Below are 27,216 nucleotides of genomic sequence, written 5' to 3' on the forward strand. Positions count from 1 at the left end.
TCCCTGAGTAACAATTCTCTGGCACTCGGTAACAATTCTGTCTGTCCCTGAGTAACAATTCTGTGGCCCTAACTAGCGTTTCTTTGTCCCTAAGTAACAGTTCTGTGGCCCTCAGTAACAGTTCTGTGTCTGTGCGAGTAACAATTCTGTGTCTGTGCGAGTAACAATTCTGTGGCCCTAAGTAACAGTTCTGTGGCCTTCAGTAACAATTCTGTGTCTGTGCGAGTAACAATTCTGTGGCCCTAAGTAAAGTTTCTGTGGCCCTAAGTAACAATTCTCTGGCACTCAGTAACAATTCTGTCTGTCCCTGAGTAACAATTCTCTGGCACTCAGTAACAATTCTGTCTGTCCCTGAGTAAAAATTCTGTGGCCCTAAGTAAAGTTTCTGTGGCCTTGAGTAACAATTCTCTGGCACTCAGTAACAATTCTGTCTGTCCCTGAGTAACAATTCTCTGGCACTGAGTAACAATTCTGTCTGTCCCTGAGTAAAAATTCTGTGGCCCTAATTAAAGTTTCTGTGGCCCTAAGTAACAATTCTCTGGCACTCAGTAACAATTCTGTCTGTCCCTGAGTAACAATTCTCTGGCACTCAGTAACAATTCTGTCTGTCCCTGAGTAAAAATTCTGTGGCCCTAAGTAAAGTTTCTGTGGCCCTGAGTAACAATTCTCTGGCACTCAGTAACAATTCTGTCTGTCCCTGAGTAACAATTCTCTGGCACTGAGTAACAATTCTGTCTGTCCCTGAGTAAAAATTCTGTGGCCCTAATTAAAGTTTCTGTGGCCCTAAGTAACAATTCTCTGGCACTCAGTAACAATTCTGTCTGTCCCTGAGTAACAATTCTCTGGCACTCAGTAACAATTCTGTCTGTCCCTGAGTAACAATTCTGTGGCCCTAATAACGTTTCTGTGGCCCTAAGTAACAATTCTCTGGCACTGAGTAACAATTCTGTCTGTCCCTGATTATGAATTCTGTGGCCCTAACTAGCGTTTCTTTGTCCCTAAGTAACAATTCTCTGGCACTGAGTAACAATTCTGTCTGTCCCTGAGTAAAAATTCTGTGGCCCTAATTAAAGTTTCTGTGGCCCTAAGTAACAATTCTCTGGCACTCAGTAACAATTCTGTCTGTCCCTGAGTAACAATTCTCTGGCACTCAGTAACAATTCTGTCTGTCCCTGAGTAACAATTCTGTGGCCCTAATAACGTTTCTGTGGCCCTAAGTAACAATTCTCTGGCACTCAGTAACAATTCTGTCTGTCCCTGAGTAAAAATTCTCTGGCTCTAAGTAAAGTTTCTGTGGCCCTGAGTAACAATTCTCTGGCACTCCGTAACAATTCTGTCTGTCCCTGAGTAACAATTCTCTGGCACTCCGTAACAATTCTGTCTGTCCCTGAGTAAAAATTCTGTGGCCCTAATTAAAGTTTCTGTGGCCCTAAGTAACAATTCTCTGGCACTCAGTAACAATTCTCTCTGTCCCTGAGTAACAATTCTCTGGCACTCAGTAACAATTCTGTCTGTCCCTGAGTAAAAATTCTGTGGCCCTAATGAAAGTTTCGGTGGCCCTAAGTAACAATTCTCTGGCACTCAGTAACAATTCTGTCTGTCCCTGAGTAACAATTCTCTGGCACTCGGTAACAATTCTGTCTGTCCCTGAGTAACAATTCTCTGGCACTCAGTAACAATTCTGTCTGTCCCTGAGTAAAAATTCTGTGGCCCTAATTAAAGTTTCTGTGGCCCTAAGTAACAATTCTCTGGCACTCATTAACAATTCTGTCTGTCCCTGAGTAACAATTCTCTGGCACTCGGTAACAATTCTGTCTGTCCCTGAGTAACAATTCTGTGGCCCTAACTAGCGTTTCTTTGTCCCTAAGTAACAGTTCTGTGGCCCTCAGTAACAGTTCTGTGTCTGTGCGAGTAACAATTCTGTGTCTGTGCGAGTAACAATTCTGTGGCCCTAAGTAACAGTTCTGTGGCCTTCAGTAACAATTCTGTGTCTGTGCGAGTAACAATTCTGTGGCCCTAAGTAAAGTTTCTGTGGCCCTAAGTAACAATTCTCTGGCACTCAGTAACAATTCTGTCTGTCCCTGAGTAACAATTCTCTGGCACTCAGTAACAATTCTGTCTGTCCCTGAGTAAAAATTCTGTGGCCCTAAGTAAAGTTTCTGTGGCCTTGAGTAACAATTCTCTGGCACTCAGTAACAATTCTGTCTGTCCCTGAGTAACAATTCTCTGGCACTGAGTAACAATTCTGTCTGTCCCTGAGTAAAAATTCTGTGGCCCTAATTAAAGTTTCTGTGGCCCTAAGTAACAATTCTCTGGCACTCAGTAACAATTCTGTCTGTCCCTGAGTAACAATTCTCTGGCACTCAGTAACAATTCTGTCTGTCCCTGAGTAAAAATTCTGTGGCCCTAAGTAAAGTTTCTGTGGCCCTGAGTAACAATTCTCTGGCACTCAGTAACAATTCTGTCTGTCCCTGAGTAACAATTCTCTGGCACTGAGTAACAATTCTGTCTGTCCCTGAGTAAAAATTCTGTGGCCCTAATTAAAGTTTCTGTGGCCCTAAGTAACAATTCTCTGGCACTCAGTAACAATTCTGTCTGTCCCTGAGTAACAATTCTCTGGCACTCAGTAACAATTCTGTCTGTCCCTGAGTAACAATTCTGTGGCCCTAATAACGTTTCTGTGGCCCTAAGTAACAATTCTCTGGCACTGAGTAACAATTCTGTCTGTCCCTGATTATGAATTCTGTGGCCCTAACTAGCGTTTCTTTGTCCCTAAGTAACAATTCTCTGGCACTGAGTAACAATTCTGTCTGTCCCTGAGTAAAAATTCTGTGGCCCTAATTAAAGTTTCTGTGGCCCTAAGTAACAATTCTCTGGCACTCAGTAACAATTCTGTCTGTCCCTGAGTAACAATTCTCTGGCACTCAGTAACAATTCTGTCTGTCCCTGAGTAACAATTCTGTGGCCCTAATAACGTTTCTGTGGCCCTAAGTAACAATTCTCTGGCACTCAGTAACAATTCTGTCTGTCCCTGAGTAAAAATTCTCTGGCCCTAAGTAAAGTTTCTGTGGCCCTGAGTAACAATTCTCTGGCACTCCGTAACAATTCTGTCTGTCCCTGAGTAACAATTCTCTGGCACTCCGTAACAATTCTGTCTGTCCCTGAGTAAAAATTCTGTGGCCCTAATTAAAGTTTCTGTGGCCCTAAGTAACAATTCTCTGGCACTCAGTAACAATTCTGTCTGTCCCTGAGTAACAATTCTCTGGCACTCGGTAACAATTCTGTCTGTCCCTGAGTAACAATTCTCTGGCACTCAGTAACAATTCTGTCTGTCCCTGAGTAAAAATTCTGTGGCCCTAATTAAAGTTTCTGTGGCCCTAAGTAACAATTCTCTGGCACTCAGTAACAATTCTGTCTGTCCCTGAGTAACAATTCTCTGGCACTCCGTAACAATTCTGTCTGTCCCTGAGTAACAATTCTCTGGCACTCAGTAACAATTCTGTCTGTCCCTGAGTAAAAATTCTGTGGCCCTAATTCAAGTTTCTGTGGCCCTAAGTAACAATTCTCTGGCACTCAGTAACAATTCTGTCTGTCCCTGAGTAACAATTCTCTGGCACTCAGTAACAATTCTGTCTGTCCCTGAGTAAAAATTCTGTGGCCCTAAGTAAAGTTTCTGGGGCCCTGAGTAACAATTATCTGGCACTCAGTAACAATTCTGTCTGTCCCTGAGTAACAATTCTCTGGCACTCAGTAACAATTCTGTCTGTCCCTGAGTAACAATTCTCTGGCACTCAGTAACAATTCTGTCTGTCCCTGAGTAAAAATTCTGTGGCCCTAAGTAAAGTTTCTGGGGCCCTGAGTAACAATTATCTGGCACTCCGTAACAATTCTGTCTGTCCCTGAGTAACAATTCTCTGGCACTCAGTAACAATTCTGTCTGTCCCTGAGTAAAAATTCTCTGGCCCTAAGTAAAGTTTCTGGGGCCCTGAGTAACAATTCTCTGGCACTCCGTAACAATTCTGTCTGTCCCTGAGTAACAATTCTCTGGCACTCCGTAACAATTCTGTCTGTCCCTGAGTAAAAATTCTGTGGCCCTAATTAAAGTTTCTGTGGCCCTAAGTAACAATTCTCTGGCACTCAGTAACAATTCTGTCTGTCCCTGAGTAACAATTCTCTGGCACTCGGTAACAATTCTGTCTGTCCCTGAGTAACAATTCTCTGGCACTCAGTAACAATTCTGTCTGTCCCTGAGTAAAAATTCTGTGGGCCTAATTAAAGTTTCTGTGGCCCTAAGTAACAATTCTCTGGCACTCAGTAACAATTCTCTCTGTCCCTGAGTAACAATTCTCTGGCACTCAGTAACAATTCTGTCTGTCCCTGAGTAAAAATTCTGTGGCCCTAATGAAAGTTTCGGTGGCCCTAAGTAACAATTCTCTGGCACTCAGTAACAATTCTGTCTGTCCCTGAGTAACAATTCTCTGGCACTCGGTAACAATTCTGTCTGTCCCTGAGTAACAATTCTCTGGCACTCAGTAACAATTCTGTCTGTCCCTGAGTAAAAATTCTGTGGCCCTAATTAAAGTTTCTGTGGCCCTAAGTAACAATTCTCTGGCACTCATTAACAATTCTGTCTGTCCCTGAGTAACAATTCTCTGGCACTCGGTAACAATTCTGTCTGTCCCTGAGTAACAATTCTGTGGCCCTAACTAGCGTTTCTTTGTCCCTAAGTAACAGTTCTGTGGCCCTCAGTAACAGTTCTGTGTCTGTGCGAGTAACAATTCTGTGTCTGTGCGAGTAACAATTCTGTGGCCCTAAGTAACAGTTCTGTGGCCTTCAGTAACAATTCTGTGTCTGTGCGAGTAACAATTCTGTGGCCCTAAGTAAAGTTTCTGTGGCCCTAAGTAACAATTCTCTGGCACTCAGTAACAATTCTGTCTGTCCCTGAGTAACAATTCTCTGGCACTCAGTAACAATTCTGTCTGTCCCTGAGTAAAAATTCTGTGGCCCTAAGTAAAGTTTCTGTGGCCTTGAGTAACAATTCTCTGGCACTCAGTAACAATTCTGTCTGTCCCTGAGTAACAATTCTCTGGCACTGAGTAACAATTCTGTCTGTCCCTGAGTAAAAATTCTGTGGCCCTAATTAAAGTTTCTGTGGCCCTAAGTAACAATTCTCTGGCACTCAGTAACAATTCTGTCTGTCCCTGAGTAACAATTCTCTGGCACTCAGTAACAATTCTGTCTGTCCCTGAGTAAAAATTCTGTGGCCCTAAGTAAAGTTTCTGTGGCCCTGAGTAACAATTCTCTGGCACTCAGTAACAATTCTGTCTGTCCCTGAGTAACAATTCTCTGGCACTGAGTAACAATTCTGTCTGTCCCTGAGTAAAAATTCTGTGGCCCTAATTAAAGTTTCTGTGGCCCTAAGTAACAATTCTCTGGCACTCAGTAACAATTCTGTCTGTCCCTGAGTAACAATTCTCTGGCACTCAGTAACAATTCTGTCTGTCCCTGAGTAACAATTCTGTGGCCCTAATAACGTTTCTGTGGCCCTAAGTAACAATTCTCTGGCACTGAGTAACAATTCTGTCTGTCCCTGATTATGAATTCTGTGGCCCTAACTAGCGTTTCTTTGTCCCTAAATAACGATTCTGTGGCCCTCATTAACAAGTCTGTGTCCCTGAGTAATGGTTCTCTGTCCCTAAGTAACTTTTCTCTGTCCCCAATTATCGTTTCTGTGGCCCTAACTCTGTCCCTGTCCCTAGTACAGAGCGGTCTGCCTCTGTTCAATAACTGCAGGCAAATGAAGAATTCCAAAATGGCCGCTATTTATAGCTCGACCATTACACAGTGCTGGCTGGCTGGCTGCTGATAGGCTGATGCGATCACATGTAGTTGAGGCATGCATTATGGGTCAGCGCGCCTTGTCTGCGCGCCTTCCCAGACATCCCCGCTCCGTCGCCGCACATGTCAGCCGCCATTTTCTGAAAAATTTCGATTCGCGCGTCCGAATTAGGCTATTTTTCGGATTCGGCACGAATCGAAATTTTTCAGATATTCGACTCGAATTCCACTTCGGATACTTCGATTCGCTCATCTCTAATTAGAACCAAAGAAGCTGCTGGAATAAGCAGCAAACATCTTAAACATTATAGAACAAGTCCAGCTAAATGTTACTTACTACTACTAGCTAATATAGTAATCAATGATACTGTGGAAAAAATAAAGATTACCTGCTCCAGACATCGCTCCCCAATTCATGCCTGTAAAGTACAAATAGACAGCTTTGATAAAAAGGTCTAATAACCAGGGCCACATTTACACTTTCTGTACCACTAGCCCATAAGCCATGTGCTACTTCACTTCTACCCCACTTTGACTAGTCTTGGAATTGCAATATCAGACATCATAGTCAGAGAAGGCACACCAAGGCTAAGGGTAGAGGGGTTGAGACATAGGAGTAGCTAGACACTTTCACCAACTTATTTTAGCAGTTCAGTTCTAATTCTATGGACCTAGGGTGGCTGAACTGCAAATACACAGTAAACTATTCCAGCAACAAAAAATGCACAACTTTTGCAGGGCCATCAACAATGACAACCCAATAAGATTGCATTGTTAGGCAGGTCACCAGTCTGGAACCTTTTTACCATGTTTTCAAAATAATAAAAAAGCTGAGTTGTAAATGGTTACCTGTTTGTGAGGTTGCATCCAATTGTTTTCCTGGCAAAAGCATGAAAGTATAAAAGTTGGATCATGATACTCTAAATGTATTTTTGATCAAATAATGAAATAAGAACAAGATGACATAAGGCACATTAATTGTGCACTAAATGGAAGCAGACCACTCTAGTGTAAATAGGCTCTAAAGCTGGGTATAGTTGGATTGAAATTTGGCCGTTTCAGCAGGAGCCAGCCAGATTATGGTCCATCTATTGCCGATACCACTCCAGAAAAGTTTATCTAATGGGTGGCTTCTCTTGAACAGGAACACTGGAAGATCTAATCAGCAGGGAAGATTTCTCCATTCACCTTGAATGTGTGGAAGAGGGAATCTGTTCAGATTTTTTTTGACCAGCTGGCTAGCTGATTAAAAAAAAATCCATCTATGGCCAGCTTAAGATTTTTAAGACGTTTTGCATTGATGCACCTGGTATGTCTTTATTTAATTTAAAATGTTCAGTTAGGTTTTAACAATGAAAACATTAAACTACTCCAAGTAAATTAAATAAAATGAATTACTGTAGATTTGTTTACTTTGGAATAATATGTGGTTTTAGATGTAAATAAGTATAAAACAAAATATTACCAGCTCCGAAGTTTACACCCATATTCATTCCTGTAACATACATATTTTCATTGAAAAATGGTTCTCCTAATGTCTCTCTCCTAATAATATTTCACACAACTGCTAAAACATTGTAGAAGTGTAAAAGATAACCATAAGAAAGTTATTACCTCCTCCAGAGATCTTATCCCAGTTCCCTGTAAAATAGAAATATTGCAGATTTGAGAAAATGTTCTTTTGTAGTCAGGGCCGAATGTATACTTCATGCCCCTCTACACCAACTGCCTTGTGCCACTTCCCTTCTACTCCACATGTCTGGCTAGTCTTGGTATTAAACTAGTAAGATATAGCTACACAAAGCACACTAAGAATGGGGGCAGAGAGGCCAAAAAAGTCAAGTTGCTCAGTTCCTGTCAGTACTCCTAAAATCAACAACTAGAAGAGTGGGGAAAATTGTCACCTTAATCTGATAGCAGTTCAATTCAAAGTGTACATAGAGTGCATGAACAACAAATACACAGTAAACTATTACAGCAAGAAAAATGCAAAAACCTTTCCCCCAGGACCATCACTAGATTGTAAGAGGTTGAGACCAGGTCACATTCAGGTACTTACAATAAATGCGTTTTTACTTTTACAGTAGAATTCCAGCATCATCCTAACTAGTATTAAAAATGCTCCCTCTCCTCTCCTAACACCCATGCTGACTAACCAGTATTCAGCCAGGTCAGGTCCCATGAACCCCGTGTCAGCCAGTGGCAGCTGCAGGGGAAAGGAGAGAGTTCTTAACAATGGCTGGGAATTCTGGGAGTGGAGATGTCACCCATAGGCTCATATGTCCCAGATTTTATCGACGCTCCCTCCTCTTCCCTGCAGCTGCTGCTGGCCGACACAGGGGAGTCCCATTACGTTACCGGCCTGGAGAAGGCTGAAAATAGGTAAGTACAGGGGTGTATTAACCACAAGGCAAACAAGGCATTTGCCTAGGGTGGCATTTTTCAGGGGGGCAGCACTGCCCCTTGGAAGAAGGGACACATGCGGCATGGGGACCTGGTGGGTTCCGAGAGATGCTGTGGGTTTCATGATGGTGTATACACAGCCTGACTCTCGTTCCTGGGGATATTCAGAGCTGTGAAGGTGAGTGTCTCTCTCTCACCATGGGGGTTAGTGGCTGGTGTATGGGGGGCAGTGGTAGTGGAAGGGTCAGGTGGAGGACAGGGGTGTTTTTGGTCAATGTCAGGCTCTTTCTGTGGGGAGTGGGGCTAATTTTAGTGTTGCCTAGGGCAGCACAAAACCTAAATACACTACTGGGTAAGTATATACATTTCTTTTATGCAGGTAAGTCAGCATTGGTGTTAGGAGGATGGGGGGACATTTTAAACACTAGTCTTAGGTTGGAATTTTACTTTAATACATTTAATGAAAACAATTTGGAGTTCAGCTTTCAATTCATTACTGTAGATTTCCAATTGGAATTATATATAAAATATAGAACTAAATATTACCAGCTCCGGAATTAACACCAAAACCCTTTCCTGCAAAATACAAATATGATGCTTTCATAAACAAAAGATTGTCTTACAACATTCCAAACAGCTGCCTATATATTGTACAGATTTGTAATACATCTGTAATGTTGTTTTAACATCTCTACCATGGCAGTCTGACAATACACACCTTTGATTATGCAACCCCCTGAAATGACACCTTTCTTTAAATTCATGGCACCAGGGGAAGGAATATGTAAATAAAACAGGGTGGTTTCACAAACTTTAACACTTTCCATCATATTGTGGACAATCTTCCTTGACACTAATAGATCAAAGTGACTTGGGTGGCTATACATGTTGGAGTATGTTACTGGCACTCATTAGAAAGAAAGAAACTGAGCTGTAAATTATTACCTGTTTGTGAGGGTGCATCCAACTGCTTTCCTGCTCCAGAATTAACACCAAAACCCATTCCTGCAAAATTGACAAGTTGAATAAAGATGTCATATTAAAGATCATATTATTTTAAAATGTATTATTGCATGATACTTGTTCAGGATTTCTTCTGTATGTTTAAGCAGCAAAACATCTTCAACTTCACAGGTCCAGTTGAATGTGACTTACTACTGTTGGCTAATGTAATGATCAATGATACTATAAAAAAAATAAAGATTACCTGCTCCAGACATCGCTCCCCAATTCATTCCTATGAAGAACAGATATGCAGCTTTTATTAAAAAGGTATAATAATCAGGGCCACATTTATATGTTCTGTCCCATTAGGCCAACAGCCCTGTGCCGCTTCACTCCTACCCCACTTGACTGGCTAGTCTTGGTATCACCATGCCAGATGTCATAGTCAGAGAAGGCACACCAAAGCTAAGGGTAGAGGGGTTGAGACAGATTGCTAACTCTGGACACATAGGAGTAACTAGAAACTATCACGTGTTCAATAAGTAAAAAGCTGACTTGTAAATTATTACCTGTTTGTGAGGGTGCATCCAACTGCTTTCCTGCTCCAGAATTAACACCAAAACCCATTCCTGCAAAATTGGAAATTTGAATAAAGATGTCATATTAAAGATTATATTATTTTAAAATGTATTATTGCATGATACTTGTTTAGGATTTCTTCTGTATGTTTAAGCAGCAAAACATCTTCAACGTCACAGGTCCAGTTGAATGTGACTTACTACTGTTGGCTAATGTAATGATTAATGATACTATCGAAAAAAATAAAGATTACCTGCTCCAGACATCGCTCCCCAATTCTTTCCTATAAAGAACAGATATGCAGCTTTTATTAAAAAGATATAATAATCAGGGCCACATTTATATGTTCTATCCCATTAGGCCAACAGCCCTGTGCCACTTCACTCCTACCCCACTTGACTGGCTAGTCTTGGTATCACCATGCCAGATGTCATAGTGAGAGAAGGCACACCAAAGCTAAGGGTAGAGGGGTTGAGACAGATTGCTCACTCTGCACACATAGGAGTAACTAGAAACTGTCACATGTGTTCAATAAGTAAAAAGCTGACTTGTAAATTATTACCTGTTTGTGAGGGTGCATCCGACTGCTTTCCTGCTCCAGAATTAACACCAAAACCCTTTCCTACAAAATTGGCAAATTGAATAAAGATGTCATATTAAAGATTATATTATTTTAAAATGTATTATTGCATGATACTTGTTCAGGATTTCTTCTGTATGTTTAAGAGGCTGTATAATGGTTAAGAAGACATATAATGGAGACATAATGTTGTAACTTTGTATTAAACATCTATAATAAGTATATATCTGTTTGGATATCTTAGAATTAGAAAGATGACCTTACAATGCTCTGTGTTCTGCTAATACATGGCATTAGAGGTTGTTTAATTACAAATTAGATTAAGACATATTTCGAGACATTTAATAGTTTGGCAATAGAAGATGTGTTCTGAGAAATATGATTCAAGAAATATCATAGTTTGGCCACAAAAAATGTATTCCGAGAATCATGTTTGACAAATAGGATGCATTCATAAACAAAAGATTATCTTTCAACATTTAATTACTCTTTCAACACAACTTTAAATATAATCCATCACTATAGATTTCTAATTGAAATTATATATACATATAAGACTATATATTACCAGCTCCAGAATTAACACCAAGCCCCTTTTCTGCAACACACAAATATACAGCTTTTATAAACAAAAAACTTTCTTATAATATTCCACACAGCTACTTAGACATTGTACAGATTTATAATACACATATAATGCTGTTTTAACATCTCTACCATTGCAGTCTGACAATACACACCTTTGATCAATCAATCCTGAACAAATGACACCTTTCCCTTCATCCATGGCACCATGGGAATGATTATGCAAATATAACAGGTGGATTCACAAACATTTACACTTTCCATAATATTTTGGACAGTCAAGATCTGCCTTGACACATCCCACATTAATAGATTAAAGTGACTGAGTTACTTGGGTGGGTACACATGTTGGGGTATGTTCTTGGCACTCAATTGAATCAAAGAAGATACTTGAATAAGCAGCAAACATCTTTACCAATACAGAGCCAGCCCAGTTGAATGTGACTTACTACTACTAGCTAATGTAATAATCATAATCGAAATTGGGGAAAAAAAAATGATTACCTGCTCCAGACTTTGTTCCCCAATTAATTCCTGTAAAGTACAGATATATAGGTTTAAAAAAAAGGTCTAATAATCAGGGCCACAGGGCCACATTTATACTTACTGTTCCACTAGGCCGACAGCCCTTTGCTGCTGAGTTTTAATTATTACCTGTTTGTGAGGGTGCATTCAATTGTGTTCCTGGTAAAAGTAAAAAACCTGTATGATCATGACATTCCACATTTTTTTGATCTAATAAAATAGTGAATAAAAAGGTGACAAAAGGCTCATTAAGAAGTGCCCATCAACAAGTGTGTGCTAAATGACAGCAGACCTCTCTGTTGTAAATAGACCCTATGACTTTGGTCTCTTTTTGTATTGATACACCTGATATGCATGTAGTTGATTTAAAATGTTTAATTGTGTTTTAACAGTGAACACCTTAAAGTGGAACTTAACTGTATCTGAGCACCACAAGCTGAAAGTTTTATGTCATTCATTTTTAATATTCAAAGCAAACTTCCCCATTCATATCTCCATTTTATGGATTATTTCCAAATCACTTTGAAAAACACTCCCTACAATTTCTAGCTATGGCCATCTTAAGTAAGGCAGATGATGGGATCTATGATGTAGTTTTGGCCTAGGCCAGAAACCAGAAAGCAACTGAAGAATTGTAAAAAGTTTAAAACAAGTAAATATAATATCCCTTCCTATCTATTTACTAATGCTAGCTGCATAGGGATTAAAAAGCTGATCTGTAGGTTTCCTGCCACTTTAAACTAACTATTCCCTTCACTAACTGCTGAATTGGCTGTAAGTGCTGTATGAACAAAGAAACGAGATAGCAGGCAAGTACCGTATTTTTCACTCTATAAGACACATTTCCCCCCCCCAAAAATGGGGGAAAATGTCTGTGCATCTTATGGAGCGAATATGGAGCGGCTGGCCCGGTATTCCCATCGTGTTAGAATACTGGGCCAGCTGCTCGGCTCTACTGTGCAGAAGAACCTGCTCCTCCATCCTACCTGTTCCTCGGTCCATCAGTGTCCTGCTTCCATCGGACGTCTTCTCTCTGCGGCATCTTCAGTGTGGGCACCTGGCTGTGACAGCTTGCGGCTTCGCAGCCGGGTGCCACTGCGCATGCACGAGAAGTGCTGCACTTTGTGAATGGCCCAGTAGGCTTGTGGGACCTCTCATGTGTCTCACAGGACAACGGGGAGGGAGGACAACTCTGCGGAAGTGGGAGCGGGTTTCTGTCAAATCTGAGTACCCCCCCTCCCCAAAGGTCTGCACTCTCTGGTCATCTCCTGTACTATGTCCGCAGTCTCTGGTCATCCCCTGTACTATGTCCGTAGTTTCTGGTCATCTCCTGTACTATGTCCGCAGTCTCTGGTCATCCCCTGTACTATGTCCGTAGTTTCTGGTCATCTCCTGTACTATGTCCACAGTCTCTGGTCATCTCCTGTACTATGTCCGTAGTTTCTGGTCATCTCCTGTACTATGTCCACAGTCTCTGGTCATCTCCTGTACTATGTCCGCAGTCTCTGGTCATCTCCTGTACTATGTCCGCAGTCTCTGGTCATCCCCTGTACTATGTCTGCAGTCTCTGGTCATCCCCTGTACTATGTCTGCAGTCTCTGGTCATCTCCTGCACTATGTCCGCAATCTCTGGTCATCTCCTGCACTATGTCTACAGTCCATTGGTTCAGAATTTTATTTTTCTTGTTTTCCTCCTCTAAAATCTAGGTGCGTCATATGGTCAGGTGCGTCTTATGGAGTGAAAAATACGGTAAACACTATAGAAATATGTGCTTTGTTCAGATTTCATCTCTGAGGTTTACAACCACTTTAAAGATGGTCTCAAGGTTTCCTGTCACTTTAAAAAGTTTGTTTAGACCAAGCTAGGCCAAACAAACTATTTCCTTCACTAACTGATGCCTTGGCTTTAGGTGCTGTATGACCTGTAAGGCTGTGAGACAAAGACTTTCTGTTTCACACCCGGAATAAAACAGAGCCAGGCTGAGTGGTGCTCAGCCATTCATAGGAAGCTTTGTATTCTGTGAATGAATACAAAGCTTCCTCTGATTGGCTGATTGGCCGAGTTGGAGATTGTGACATCATCAGCCCACCTCTCCACCTCAGCCAAACAGCAGAAGCTTTATTTTAGTCTTGCCTTTCTCCAAAGCACTGTGTGTGTCTGCTGTCTCATGTCTTTGTTATCAGCATGAGTCACTTCTGACAAGTTTTCCTGATACCAAGAGCTAAAAAGGTGATGGAGAGGGACCTCCAGCACACAGCCTGTGATTGACAAAGTCAACTCTGATCCTGTGTGCTGTGTGAAGGGGGTGTGTCCCTTCTCTCCAATCAGCTCTCAGAGCTCTTGTACAGTGTGTAACTGCAGCTCACTGTCTCCTGCTTTGCGAGTCTGTGAAAAATAAGTTTCATCTCTGAGTTTTACAGAGATGTCCAGGACACATGGCCGCAAATAAATAGGTACAACTTATGTAGGTTTAGCTCCACTTTAAACCATTCCAAGTAAATTACATATAATCAATTACTGTAGCTGTGTTTACATTGGAATGATCTGCGGGTTTAGATGTAAAAAAATGTAAAAAGTGTAAAACGAAATATTACCAGCTCCGAAGTTTACACCCATTCCTGTAATATACAAATATGCATTTAAAAATGGTTCTTTTATAGGTTTGCATACAGCTGCGTATACATTGTACAGATTTACAGTATAATACACATATAATGTTATTTTAACATCTGTACCATTGCAATCTGACAATACACATCTTCACCCATGCAACCCAAACAAATGACACTTTTCCCTTAATTAATGGCACCACGGGAAATATTATATAAATAGAACAGGGTGGCTTCCCAAACTTTCACATTTCCCTTCATATATTGGACAATCACAATTTCTCTTGACACATCTCATGGTAATAGATAAAAGTGAGTGAGTTACTTGGGTAGCTATAAATATTGGGGTATGTTTCCTGGCACTCTTTGGAACTGAAGAAGCTGCTTGAAGAAGCAGCAAAACTTCTTCAACATTACAGAACATGTCCAGTTGAATGTGGCTTACTACTACTAGCTAATGTAATAATCAATGAAACTGGAAAAAAATAACAAATAATTACCTGCTCCAGACATTGTTCCCCAATTCAGTCCTGTAAGGTACAGATATACAGATTTGAGTCTAATAATCAGGCCCACATTTTTCATTTCTGTCCCACTAAAGCAGTGGTCTCCAAACTATGGCCTGGGGTCTGGATATAGCTTGTTGCTTGACCTTAATCGGCCCTTGGGGCACTTTTTCTCCCACTGATATAAGACACTATTCCTCTCACTGACACCAACAAGGGGGCATAATTCCTGCTACTGACATCAACAACAGGCACTATTCCTCCCATTGACACCTACGATGGGGCACTATTCCTCATATTTACACCAACAATTGGGCACTATTCCTCTCACTGAAACAAACCATGAGGCACTATTCCTCCCACTGACACTAACAACGGGGCAGTGTACTTCCCACTGACACCAACAATGGGGCACCATTTCTCCAGCTTAAACCAAGAATTGGGCACTATGCCTTCCCCTAATGCCAAAAGTGCATTGCTTACTCTCAATGAGGCAGGACATTATCTACTCCCAATGACCACAGTCCGGTCCCCCTAAAGTCTGAAAGCCAGTAAACTGGTCTTTTGTTTAGAAAGTTTGGAGACCCCTGCACTAAACCAACAACCTTGTGCTGCTTTCCTCCTTGACTGGGCTAGTCATGGTATAATATCAACAATATCAGATGTCATAATCAGAGAAGGCACACCAAGGTCAGGGGGGGTTGACAAAGATAGATTGCACACACTGCACACATACAGTAGGTATAACTAGAAACTGTCCATAACCTCTACTAGCAGTTGAGTTTTAAATGTGCGGACAGATGTAGCTGAACTGCAATTACACAGTGAACCAATCCAGTAACAAAAATGCACAAACGTTTTACCATGTGTTCAGTAAGAAAAAGCTGAGTTGTAAATGATTACCTGTTTGTGAGGGTGCATCCAGTTGCATTCCTGCTAAAAGCATAAAAGTTGTATGATCATGACATTCCAAATGTATTTTTGATATAATAACTAATAACAAGATGACCTAAGGCGCATTACAAAACATGTTAACAAGTGCGCACTAGATGACAGGTGGAAATAGGCCCTAAGACTTTGAACACTTTTTTATTCATGCACCTGGTATGTATTTACCGGTTACTAATATTGAATCAAATTTGATTAATATTAATAATTGAATGTAATTAAAATGTTCAGTTGGATTTTTTTTTAATTATCTTTATTCACATTTTCAATTTTCCTTTTCACAAAATTACAAAAGAAAAGAAAATACAAAATCCCGATAAACAGTTGGATTTTAACAATGGACATCTAAACTATTCCAACTAAATAAATATACTGCAATCATTTGCGGTAGATTTATTTAAATGTATAAAACAAAATATTACCAGCTCCAAAGTTTACATCCATATTCATTCCTGTAATATACAAATAAGTGTTGAAAAATGGTTCTTGCAATATTTTATACAGCTGCTTATATGCTGTAAAAGATAACTAAAAAGTTATTACCTCCTCCAGAGTTCATATCCCAGTTCCCTGTAAAATATAAATACAGAGATTTGAGAAAATGTACATTCGTATTCACAACTTGATTTATACTCCCTGTCTCTCTAATCCAACTACCCTATGCAGCTTCCATCCTATTCCACAAGTCTGGCTAGTCTTAGTATCAAACCAACAAGATCAGACATCACTGCCGCAGGAGGCACAGTAAAGCTGGGGGCAGAGAGGTTTGGACAGGCAGGCAGGTTGCTCAATTTATTAGAATGGGTGCAGCAGATCCGTATTATCGTATTACAGACTGGAATGTGAAAGAAAAACAGCAGACTAATGATGTCATCCCTCTGCTTACTGTGCTCTCTCCCCCTATCAGCATGTTATCTATTAGCATATTTGTATGGAGTACACCGCATTGGCTTTCACTCCTGTCCCTTTCTCTCCAAGCCTGAGTACTGACATATAGGGGATTGGAAGACGCTGACATCAAGCAAATTCAGGGAATTATGCTAACTGCATATTTAAATTTAATACATTTAAAGCGGAGTTCAACTCAAAAGTGGAAGCTCCGCTTGTTTGCCTCCTCCACTGCCATATTTGGCACCTTTTGCCGCGGCGAACTGAGCTGGAAGTTCGCCCCCCCTCCTTCCTCCAGCAGTCTCCTGGGAACCTTCACAGGTTCCAGAAGACTGCCAGACCAATCAGGATGGTCAGTGTGACTTGCGCATGCACAGTGGGCACCCGGCTGTGAAGCCGGAAGCTGTCACAGCCTGGTGCCCACAGTTGTGTTTCCGGCGCTGGGGAGAGAAGAGGCAGAGAATGGATGGTGCGGGTGAGAACATTGCTGGATCCTGGGACAGGTGAGTGTGTTATTATTAAAAGTCAGAAGCTACAGCTTTAGCAGCTGCTGATTTTTAATAAACACAAAACTGACTGGAACTCCATATTCATGAATACAGCTTGGGGTTAAGCTTTAAATATAATCCATTACTGTAGATTTCTAATTGGAATAATATTTAAAATATAGAATTAAACATTACCAGCTCCGGAATTAACACCAAAACCCGTTCCTACAAAATAAAAATATGTAGCTTTTATAAACAAACGATTTTCTTACAACATTCCACACAACTGCTTATACATTGTACTGATGTGCAGTACACATATAACCCCTATCCTCCCAATCTGACAATACACACCTTCAACCATGCAATCTGTACAATTGACACCTTACCCTTATTCATGACACATGGGAAGAATTATATACACAAGTTGCATATAGAACAAGGTGGTTTAACAAAATTTCACACTTCCCATCATATGTTGGACAATCAAGACATGCCTTGACACATCTCATGGTAATAGAGTAAAATTACTTGAGTGGCTATAAAATGTTGGGGTATGTTCCTGGCACTCATTTGAAACAAAAAAAGCTTCTTCAATAAGCAGCAAAACATCTTCAACATTAGTGAACCAGTCTAGTTAAATGTGACGTACTACTACTAGCTAATGTAATAATCAACGAAACTGGAAAGAATGAAGTAAGTAAAAAGCTGTGATGTAAATGATTACCTGTTTGTGAGGCTGCATCCAATTGCGTTCCTAGTAAAAGTATAAAATCTGTATGATAATGACATTCTAAATGTATTTTGATCTAATAAGTAATAACAAAGTGACCAAAGCCGCATTAACAAGAGTGCGTTAACAAGTCGGCGCTAAATGACAGCGGGCCACTCTGGTGTAAATAAGCCCTAAGACTTTCAACACTTTTTGTATTGATACACCTGGCTTGAATGTAGTTGACTTAAAATGTTCAATTGAGTTTTAACAGTGAAAACATTGAACTAATCCAACTAAATTAAAGATCAATTACTGTAGATTTGTTTACATTGGAATATTATGTGGTTTTAGATGTAAAAAAGTGTAAAACAAAATATTACCAGCTCCGATGTTTACACCCATATTTATTCCTGTAATATACAAATATGCATTGAAAAATGGTTCTCTGATGATATTTCATGCAGCTGCTTATACATTGCAAAAGATGACTAAAGCAAAGTTATTACCTCCTCCAGAGATCATGTCCCAGTTCCCTGTAAGATACAAATGCAGACATTTGAGAAAATGTACATTTGTATCCACGACTTGATTTATACTTCCTGTACCTCTAATTCGACTACCCTGTGCAGCTTCCCTCCTATTCCACAAGCATGGCTAGTCTTAGTATCAAACCAACAAGATTAGATGTCACAGCCATAGAAGGCGCACTAAAGCCGGCCATACATGGGTCGAATTCAGAAAGTATTTTCTTTCAAAAATCTTTTCAATTTTTTTTCGTTCAAATTTCGCACCGTTAATGTGTCACAGAAACAGATGATTTTTGTGTGACGATTGAATTTGAGTGACCAGGCATGTTGGAAATTTTTTGAAAAACGAACTAATTTTGAATCAATGATGGGAGCATTGTGCAGGAAATAAAAAAGAAAAGTGCATGAGCTGTGACCTGGAAAGAAAAATCTTGGCCATGAAAATTCTTTTCTGTAGCAACATGCAGTGAAATTGAAGGGTTGGTTGTTCAAATTTCGAAATCAATGATGGCACCATTTGATTACAAAATGCACGAAAAAATTCCGATTTTCGAAAGAAAATTTGTTCAGAATTCAACCCATGTATGGCCTGCATAAGGCTGGGGGCACAGAGCTTGGGAATGGCAGGTTGCACAATCTGTCAGAATGGGTGCAGCAGATCTGTATTACTGTATTATAGACTAGACTGTGAAAGAAAAGCAGCAGACTGATAATGTCATCCCTCTGCTTACTGTACTCTTTTCCCCTATCAGCATGTTATCTATCAGCACATTTGTATGGAGTACACCGCATTGGTTTTCACTCCTGCCCCTTTTTCTCCAAGCCTGAATGCTGACATATAGGAGATTGGAAGGCGCCATTACCAAGTCAAATTCAGAGATTTACGCTAACTGCATATTTATATTTAATACATTTAATGAATACAACTTGGAGTTCAGCTTTAAATATATTTCATTACTGTAGATTTCTAATTGGAATAATATTTAAAATATAGAACTAAATATTACCAGCTCCGGAGTTAACACCAAAACCCATTCCTGCAAAATAAAAATATGTAGCTTTTATAAACAAAAGATTTTCTTACAACATTCCACACAACTGCTTATACATTGAACTGAAGTGCAATACACATATAATCTTTATCATCACAATCTGACAATACACACCTTCAACCATGCAACCTATACAAATGACAGCCTTCCCTTAGTAATGGCACCATGGGAAGAATTATATACACACCTTGCATATAGAACAGGGTGGTTTAACAAACTTTCATACTTCCCATATAGTTGACAATCAAGATCTGCCTTGACACATCTCATGGTAATAGAGTAAAATGACTGAGTTAGAGTGGCTATAAATGTTGGGGTATGTTCCTGGCACTCATTTGAAACAAAAAAAGCTTCTTCAATAAGCAGCAAAAGATCTTCAACATTGGAGAACCAGTCCAGTTAAATGTGACTTACTACTACTACCTAATGTAATAATCAACGAAACTGGGAAAAATTAAGTAAGTAAAAAGCTGTGATGAAAATTATTACCTGTTTGTGAGGCTGCATCCAATTGCGTTCCTGGTAAAAGCATAAAATCTGTATGATAATGGCATTCTAAATGTATTTTTGATCTAATAATTAATTAATAATAAAGTGACTAAAGCCGCATTAACAAGAGTGCTTTAACAAGTCGGCGCTAAATGGCAGCAGACCACTCTGGTGTAAATAGACCCTAATGCCCCATACACGCGATAAGAAAATCGTTTGAAAAATTTTGCGGAACCACTGATCCAACGATTTTCTCTTCATTGATGAGCAGGATGTTTTAACCGATAGCAATATTGTGAATGACAAAATCCAGCTGAACAACAGTGAAAAATGTTGTCGTTTCGCATATGAATGACTGATTTTCTATGTGGTGGTATGACAGTCCTACGAAAAAAATCTATCCAACGCTATCACGCATGAGTGGAAACAGATGACCCGGATGTTTATGTCCAAGGAATCTTCGTAAAAACACGAACGAAAAATCCAAATGTTAAAAGTAGATTGGCCTAATGAGATAATGAAACCAGAATTCTGCAGATTATATTTTATGTATCACTATTTATGTATATAGATAATGTAATAAACTATATTATACTCATTGCTGTTAATTGTGTATATCGCTTGTTCTGGCCGGAAGGGCATGGCTACAAGGTCACACGCACACTGCATCACTTCCACTTGTACGGAAGACGTCAACACTACGTATTGCCCGACGAACTATTTTTTTAGATTGGTTAATGTGGGCCACGATTTCGACCAACGAATGAACACCTCCCAGTTGTCGGATGATCGGTCGATTTTCTAATCGTGTATTCCCACCTTTAGACTTTCAACACTTTTTGTATTAAGTCACCTGGTTTGAATGTAGTTGATTTAAAATGTTCAATTGAGTTTTAACAGTGAAAACATTGAATTATTCCAACTAAATTAAAGATCAATCAATTGTAGGTTTGTTTCCATTGGAATATTATGTGGTTTTAGATGTAAAAAAGTGTGAAACAAAATATTACCAGCTCCGATGTTTACACCCATATTCAGTCCTGTAATATACAAATATGCATTGAAAAATGGTTCTCTGATAATATTACATACAGCTGCTTATACACTGAAAAGATAAGTAGAACGAAGTTATCACCTCCTACAGAGATTATATCCCAGTTCCCTGTATAATACAAATATGCAAACTTTTGTAGCGAGGTCTGGGTTTATACTTCCTGGCCCTCTTGTCCAGCTATCCTTTACCACTTCCCTTCTATTCCACCTTAGTATGATATGACGTCAAATAGGGTATGAACAGGGGCGGACTGACAACTTATGGGGCCCCCGGGCAATAGGGGATCATGGGGCCCCTGTGTTGTTGCCCAAACTCAAAAAAGGTACCAGGGGCATCTCATGGGGCCCCATACTGACCCCGGGCCCTCGGGCAGTGCCCGAGTTTCCAAATGGTCAGTCTGCCCCTGGGTATGAAGGAAGCAATACAAGGCTGTTGAACTAGAGAGGACAGAAAGTATAAATGCCAAACCAACTTCTGACAATCCCCATGCTTGCAATTACACTGGAAAAAATAACATTAAAGGTCCTGTTCTTGTCTAGTCTATTCACATTGTTGTCAATCAAATCCTGGTGGGGGGTGCTCTTGGACCCCAGTAACGTGTTGGCTACTTTTTGGTTGGTCCCTCTGACATTTGTATCTGGACCTTTTACCAGTGGTATGTTGCTTCAATTCCATTTTTTGTTAGATTGTATTGGCAAACAGGTCAGCAGTCTGGAACCTTTTACCATGCATTCAATAACTAAAAAGAATTGTAAAAAGAGTTGCAAATTATTACCTGTTTGTAAGGGTGCATCCAATTGCGTTCCTGGTAAAAGTATAAAATCTGTATGAACATGACATTCCAAAACTATTTCTGATCTCATAATTTATACATAACAAGGCAGCCAAAGGCACATTACCAAGTTCTCTGTAACTAGTGTGTACCAAATGACTGCAGACCACTCTGGTGTAAACAGACCCTAAGACTTTCAACACTTAATGTATTGATGCACCTGGTATGCATTTAGTTGATTTAAAATGTTCAACCAGGTTTTAACAGTGAACCCATTAAACCATTCAAACGGAATTAAAGTGTTGCTAAACCCAGGACCCTACATTCACTATATCTGGTCTCCAACAGTACACAGAACATGGAAATGTAATTATATTAGTAAATATAAACTGCTAAATACATTTTCTCATCAGCAGTTAGAGCAGTCTTGTGACTTCTATCAGTGTTCAGCAGAGAACTGGATAAAGCTTGTAGGAGGAGTTTTCATTTTGTTCTAGGAGGATGCAGAACCTCTGGCCTCTGTCTGGACAGCGCTGATTGGCCCTGTGCTGATCACATGCACTCTCCCAAGAAAAAAAACAACAACAATACACACTAAACTGAGCATGTGCAGAGTGTCTCCACACAATATGTCTTATCAGGAGATAAGAGAGGGACACTGGATCAAACAGGTTTTTAAAACAATGCAGAAGATTAACCCCTTAGGTTCCACAGTGTATATGCTCTACTGCACATACAGACTGATTTCATTGTTGTGGGTTTAGTAACACTTTAAAGGATAAGTTCACCTTTGGGAACATGTTACAAATTCTAACCATTTTAAGGGTGGAACATGTAACATGTTCACGCTCTTGCAGCTCTCCTCTGATCCCTCCCTCCCTGTGACAGCAGGCTGGGGATCTTCTCCTTGCACCCGGTGTCACAATTCAAAAAGAACACACCCACGCGGCTGCATCATTCATTCACAGAGTTCTGTAAATGAATGAATACAAGTTCTGTCAGGCTTTGCAGCTGATGGTTTGTAGTTCTCAATGAACTGCAAGGACGTTGGTGAGCGCTCTCGTAGTCCATTGAGCTTCCTGTCATTCAGTAACTGCCTGCCTGTACCAGAGGAACAGGCAGAAAGCTACACTGACAGTGTACAGGAGCCTGAGACTGCACCTGTGATCAGCTGATCACAGGTGCAATGCTTTCCAAAAAAAAAAAGTAAATGCACATTTTTAATATTCAAAATACTGTTCATTTATTTATTTTTTTAAAAGTGAAATTATCCTTTAAATATAATTAGTTGCTGTAGATTTGTTCACATTGTGTGGTTTTAGATGTAAAACAGTATAAAACAAAATATTACCAGCTCCAAAGTTTACGCCCATATTCTTTCCTGTAACACAAATACTCATTGAAAAATAGATATAATGATCCTCCTGCGCTTCTATATTGGTGATAAATGTTATGTAAGCTGCTAACACCCAAACCTAAACCTTATATGTGTACGTGCAAAATGTATAAATAAACTAGTGTAGCGCTAATCACATATAAATAAATAAACATACATATATCATAAAAATTATTATGATATTATTATTTCATTTTTTATGATATATGTATGTTTATTTATTTATATGTGATTAGCGCTACACTAATTTATTTATACATTCATTGAAAAATGGTTCTCCTAATGGCTCTCTCTTAATAATATTTCACATAGCTGTTTATAAGTTGTACAATTATAAAAAATAACTAAAACAAAGCAATGACCTCCTCCAGGGACCATATCCCAGGTCCCTGTTAAGTACACATACAGAGATTTGAGAAATTGTTGTTTTGTAGCCAGGACTGGATTTATACTTCCTGCCCCTGTAGTCCAAATGCCCTCTGCTGCTCCCCTCCCATTCCACATATCTGGCTAATGTCAGTACTAAACTAACAAGATCAGATGTCATAGCCACATAGGGCACCATAAGATCAACAACTAGAAGAGATGGGAAACCTAGTTTGAGAGCAGTTCAGGTCAAAGTGTACAGACCTAGCATCAGTGGTGTATTTAAGTTTTGTGCTGCCCTATGTAACATAAAAATTGGCCGCCCAACACCCCCCCCCTTTCACGGAAAGAGCCTGACACCAACCAACACCCCACTCCCCCCTGCAGAGAGACCCTTACATTGACCAACAACACCTCTGCTCCACCTCCCACCTGAGAGTGCTTTCCACTACCACCAACCCCCACACACTGGCCACCCCCCCCCCCCCATCGAGAGAGAGATGACACTCACTTTTACAGCTCTGAACATCCCTGGGAATGACAGTCAAGCTCTGCATACGCCGTCAAGCAGCCCACAGCCTTTATCAGATCCCACCTGGTCCCCATGCCACACGTGTCCCTTCTTCCTTCTACTGGAGGGCAGCACTGCCCCCGTGAAAAATGCCACCCTAGGCAAACGCCTTGTTTGCCTTGTGGTAAATACACCCCTAGAGTGGGTGAACTGCAAATACATAGTAAACTATTAAAGCATCAAAAATGTGCTTCTAGGGCCATCAGCAAAGAGGGTCTGCAGGATTGCTGTGGTAGACAGAGTGGCAGTCTGGAACCATTCACCATATTGGGAATGTGCTGTGTCCAGTTACAGATGTAAGCCTTATGATGAATTATGAACTAGGATATCTCCCTAACTCTTTACCTAGTTAAACTCCAGATCACTGTTGCTTTTTCCCAAACTTAGACTTATCGGAGGCAATGCTTAGTGTGACACCCTTTTTGGGAGCTTTTTGGAAGAGACTTTTGATAGGAATACTAAAAGCTCCTGAAAGGTGCGTGTATACACTTACAGCGTATTTCTTTATGCTCTGGCCCTGGCCCATCTCTTAGATGGTGTGCTTCAGTAACCAAAAGAAATGTGTGGAAGGAAGAAGGTGTACAGTCTTCAACAGTGTGAGGAAGTTCTGAAGCTTTTCCTGATCACCCAACATTTGAGGAACTAGAGGATGCAATAAGCTGTCTGCACATCATACTTCTCAGCAGCTTTTAGCATTCCTAAAGTGACTGGGAGTCTACTTAAAGATATAGGAAATGTACCGCACACTGACCATCTTTTTTTTTCTAACTTTCTTAAACCCCCCGTATTTATCAAAATGGTTCATACATTCCTTTTATAGCGCATGTGTTCACTGAGCAAATATCAAATATTACCTGGTGAAACTTGTTGTTGTAAGGATGCATCCAATGGTATTCCTGGAAGAAGCAAGAACATTTCAAAATGTATTTTTAATCTAATGATTTATTACAAGAAAGATTCAGATTTTTTTTCAGAGCAGTTTTTATTTATATTTTTCTTCTACTATATTATTCTATAAATAATGTCATATTCATAAGGAGACACATTTATTTTGCATTACAATTATTAGAACACGTTTTCAAGAAATGTGTGTGTTTTATAGCTAAAGGTCAGAACAAATGCAGTTGAATGTGACTAACTACTACTAGATAATCGTGAGATCGCTTAAAATGTGTAAAAAAATAAAAATAAATTATAACCCACTTCAGACATTATATCCCATATCATTCAAGTACAAATATGCAGTTTTCAACAAAAGGTATCCTATACCCGGGGATGAATTTATACTTCCTGCCCCCTCTCGGCCAACAGTCCTGTGTTGCCTTCTTCATACCCTACTTGACCTAGTATCACACCGACAAGATTGGGCATCATAGCCTTAAAAGGCACACTAAACCTGGGGGCAGAGATGCTCAAACCTGGGGGCAGGAAAGGCAAGTTGCTCAATCTGATGGATCCTGGGAATGACTGCAGCCAACCTGTGTTACCAATACCCTCACTTTGATGTCACTGGGATGGCAGCCGTCATCCCAGCCCACATGGAAGAAAAATATATTTGAAAAATATTTTTAAAATATTCTTCCCAAATATATTTTTAAAAATACATTTTCAAATATACTGTATGACTTTAAAAATACAAATCTACATTTTTGGAATGAAAAAAATCTGAAGAAAATATAGCTGCTTGCTATGGGGGCACTAGGCAGGAGGGAGGAAGCAAGGCAGGGGACCTGAGAAGAGAAGGATCGGGACTGCTCTGTGCAAAACCATTGCACAGAGCAGGTAAGTTTAACATGTTTGTTATTAAGAAAAAAAAACAAGCCTTTAATATCACTTTATAGTGTATAAAAAAATAAAACAAAATTGTTACTTTCTCTAGTTACTATATTTTATATAATTCGAGTACAAATATACAGCATTTATAAAAAGGTTCTCATAACCAAAGTGACATTTATACTTCCTGCCCTCCTGGCCAACAGAGGGGCTGAAAAAGACAAATTGCTCAATCTGAAAACTGATAAATACCTAAAGCTTCATGCATACTGCATCTAAAAGACACCTGTTTTACAGATGTTTGACATTTGTTTTCTGCCTCTAAATCCCCCTTTCATGTTAGCCTATGTGTCTGTGCACATATAGGCATTTATTGGCGTTTAAAGGCAAAAATAAAAAAGAACACCATCACTATGTTCTGAAGGCGAGCGTTTGGAGATAAAAAAAAAACATGCAAACATGCATAAACATGCGCATTTGCACGTTAATGCATTCTAATGAGCAAGAATAAATTAATATTTTGACCAATAGACTACATTAAAGCCAAAAGTGCTAACCAGCATAAACGTGCCCAAAACGCACATAAACACTTGTGAAAAAGTGCAGGTTTTACCAAATTTTTTAAGCTGCTTTTCTCCTATAAGGAGAGAATGTGTGCAAAAGAGCACAGCATGCATGCAGCCAAAAACTGCCACAAGCTCTGTTAGCAGTTCTGTTCAAGATGTTTGCACCCAGAGTGAATAAACTGTAAATACACAGGGGTTAGACAAAAAAAATAGAAAAGCTACATGGTTTACAGGTGTGAAAGTGACAACATGTTGTGTGTTGAAAGCAGAAGTGGTATAACATTCTTTTGCTTCCGCTGTGTGATGAGACACCTAGCAAACAGGTGGGAAGTCTCGCTTTGATCATTCACTACGTGCACTTCTAGTAATATGGAGTCACGTCAGAGCTTATTGAACTTCAAAGAGGGCATATTGTTGGTGCCCGCTTAGCTGGTGCCTCTGTGACTGAAGTTGCCAATTTAATTGCCGTGTTGCAAGGTACAGTATCAAAGGTTATGATGGCATATAAAGTTTCTGGGAAAACATCGTCTGATAAGCATAAGCGCGGTTGACATAGTCAACTGACCGAAAGACACAAAAGGTCATTGCGCAGGATTGTGACCCCGAATAAGAAAACAACTGCTGCAAAAGTGACTGAAGAGCACAATTTCACTCCCATGAAACTGTATGTTAAGATGAACAAACAAAATGGAGTCAGACCACTATCATCTATATACACATATACATATATTCCATGTTCCTCTTGTATGACTTTTCTAAATACTTTATATTTTGTTCTCTGTTCTGAATTCTTCTTGGTATTACATAACCTTTGTACCCTATCCTGTTGTTGTTTGGTGGGACAGCTGTGGTTTCTATTTTCCGAGAAATGGTTGGCTGGACAATTATAATTATTTCCCAGAAATACTGATTATCATATCACAAAGTCCCTTGGTCTCCTTTTACGTAATTGTAGTTAAAATTATTAAGTGTTAAAGAGACAAGTAACTTTTATCTTGTCCAAGAGGGCAGCGTGAGCCAAATGTGTGTTTAGACAATCA

At 39.8% G+C, this 27,216-nt stretch overlaps 1 protein-coding gene and 1 long non-coding RNA gene across 2 annotated transcripts in view; both read right to left on the reverse strand.

Moving 5' to 3' along the window:
• The window catches only part of LOC149457267 (uncharacterized), a 226,851-nt gene that overhangs the window by 131,067 nt on the left and 68,568 nt on the right, over positions 1–27,216 (reverse strand). The window contains exon 93 of the mRNA XM_089683961.1: positions 15,170–15,176. Within this exon, the coding sequence (XP_089540087.1) occupies positions 15,170–15,176 (7 nt within the window). The remainder of the gene's footprint in view (positions 1–15,169; positions 15,177–27,216) is intronic.
• Positions 8,784–15,508, reverse strand: LOC149457268 (uncharacterized). Its single transcript, XR_016313653.1, has 12 exons — positions 15,475–15,508; positions 14,566–14,595; positions 14,051–14,074; positions 11,585–11,614; positions 11,435–11,464; positions 10,914–10,943; positions 10,328–10,387; positions 10,019–10,048; positions 9,756–9,815; positions 9,449–9,478; positions 9,187–9,246; positions 8,784–8,817 (listed from the first exon to the last, which is right to left on the reverse strand). It is a non-coding gene; the product is annotated as an uncharacterized LOC149457268 (long non-coding RNA).

Source organism: Staurois parvus, unplaced genomic scaffold (genome assembly GCF_062004578.1).
Source record: "Staurois parvus isolate SC_StPar_1 unplaced genomic scaffold, SC_StPar_1.0 ptg000332l, whole genome shotgun sequence".
NCBI lineage: Eukaryota > Metazoa > Chordata > Amphibia > Anura > Ranidae > Staurois > Staurois parvus.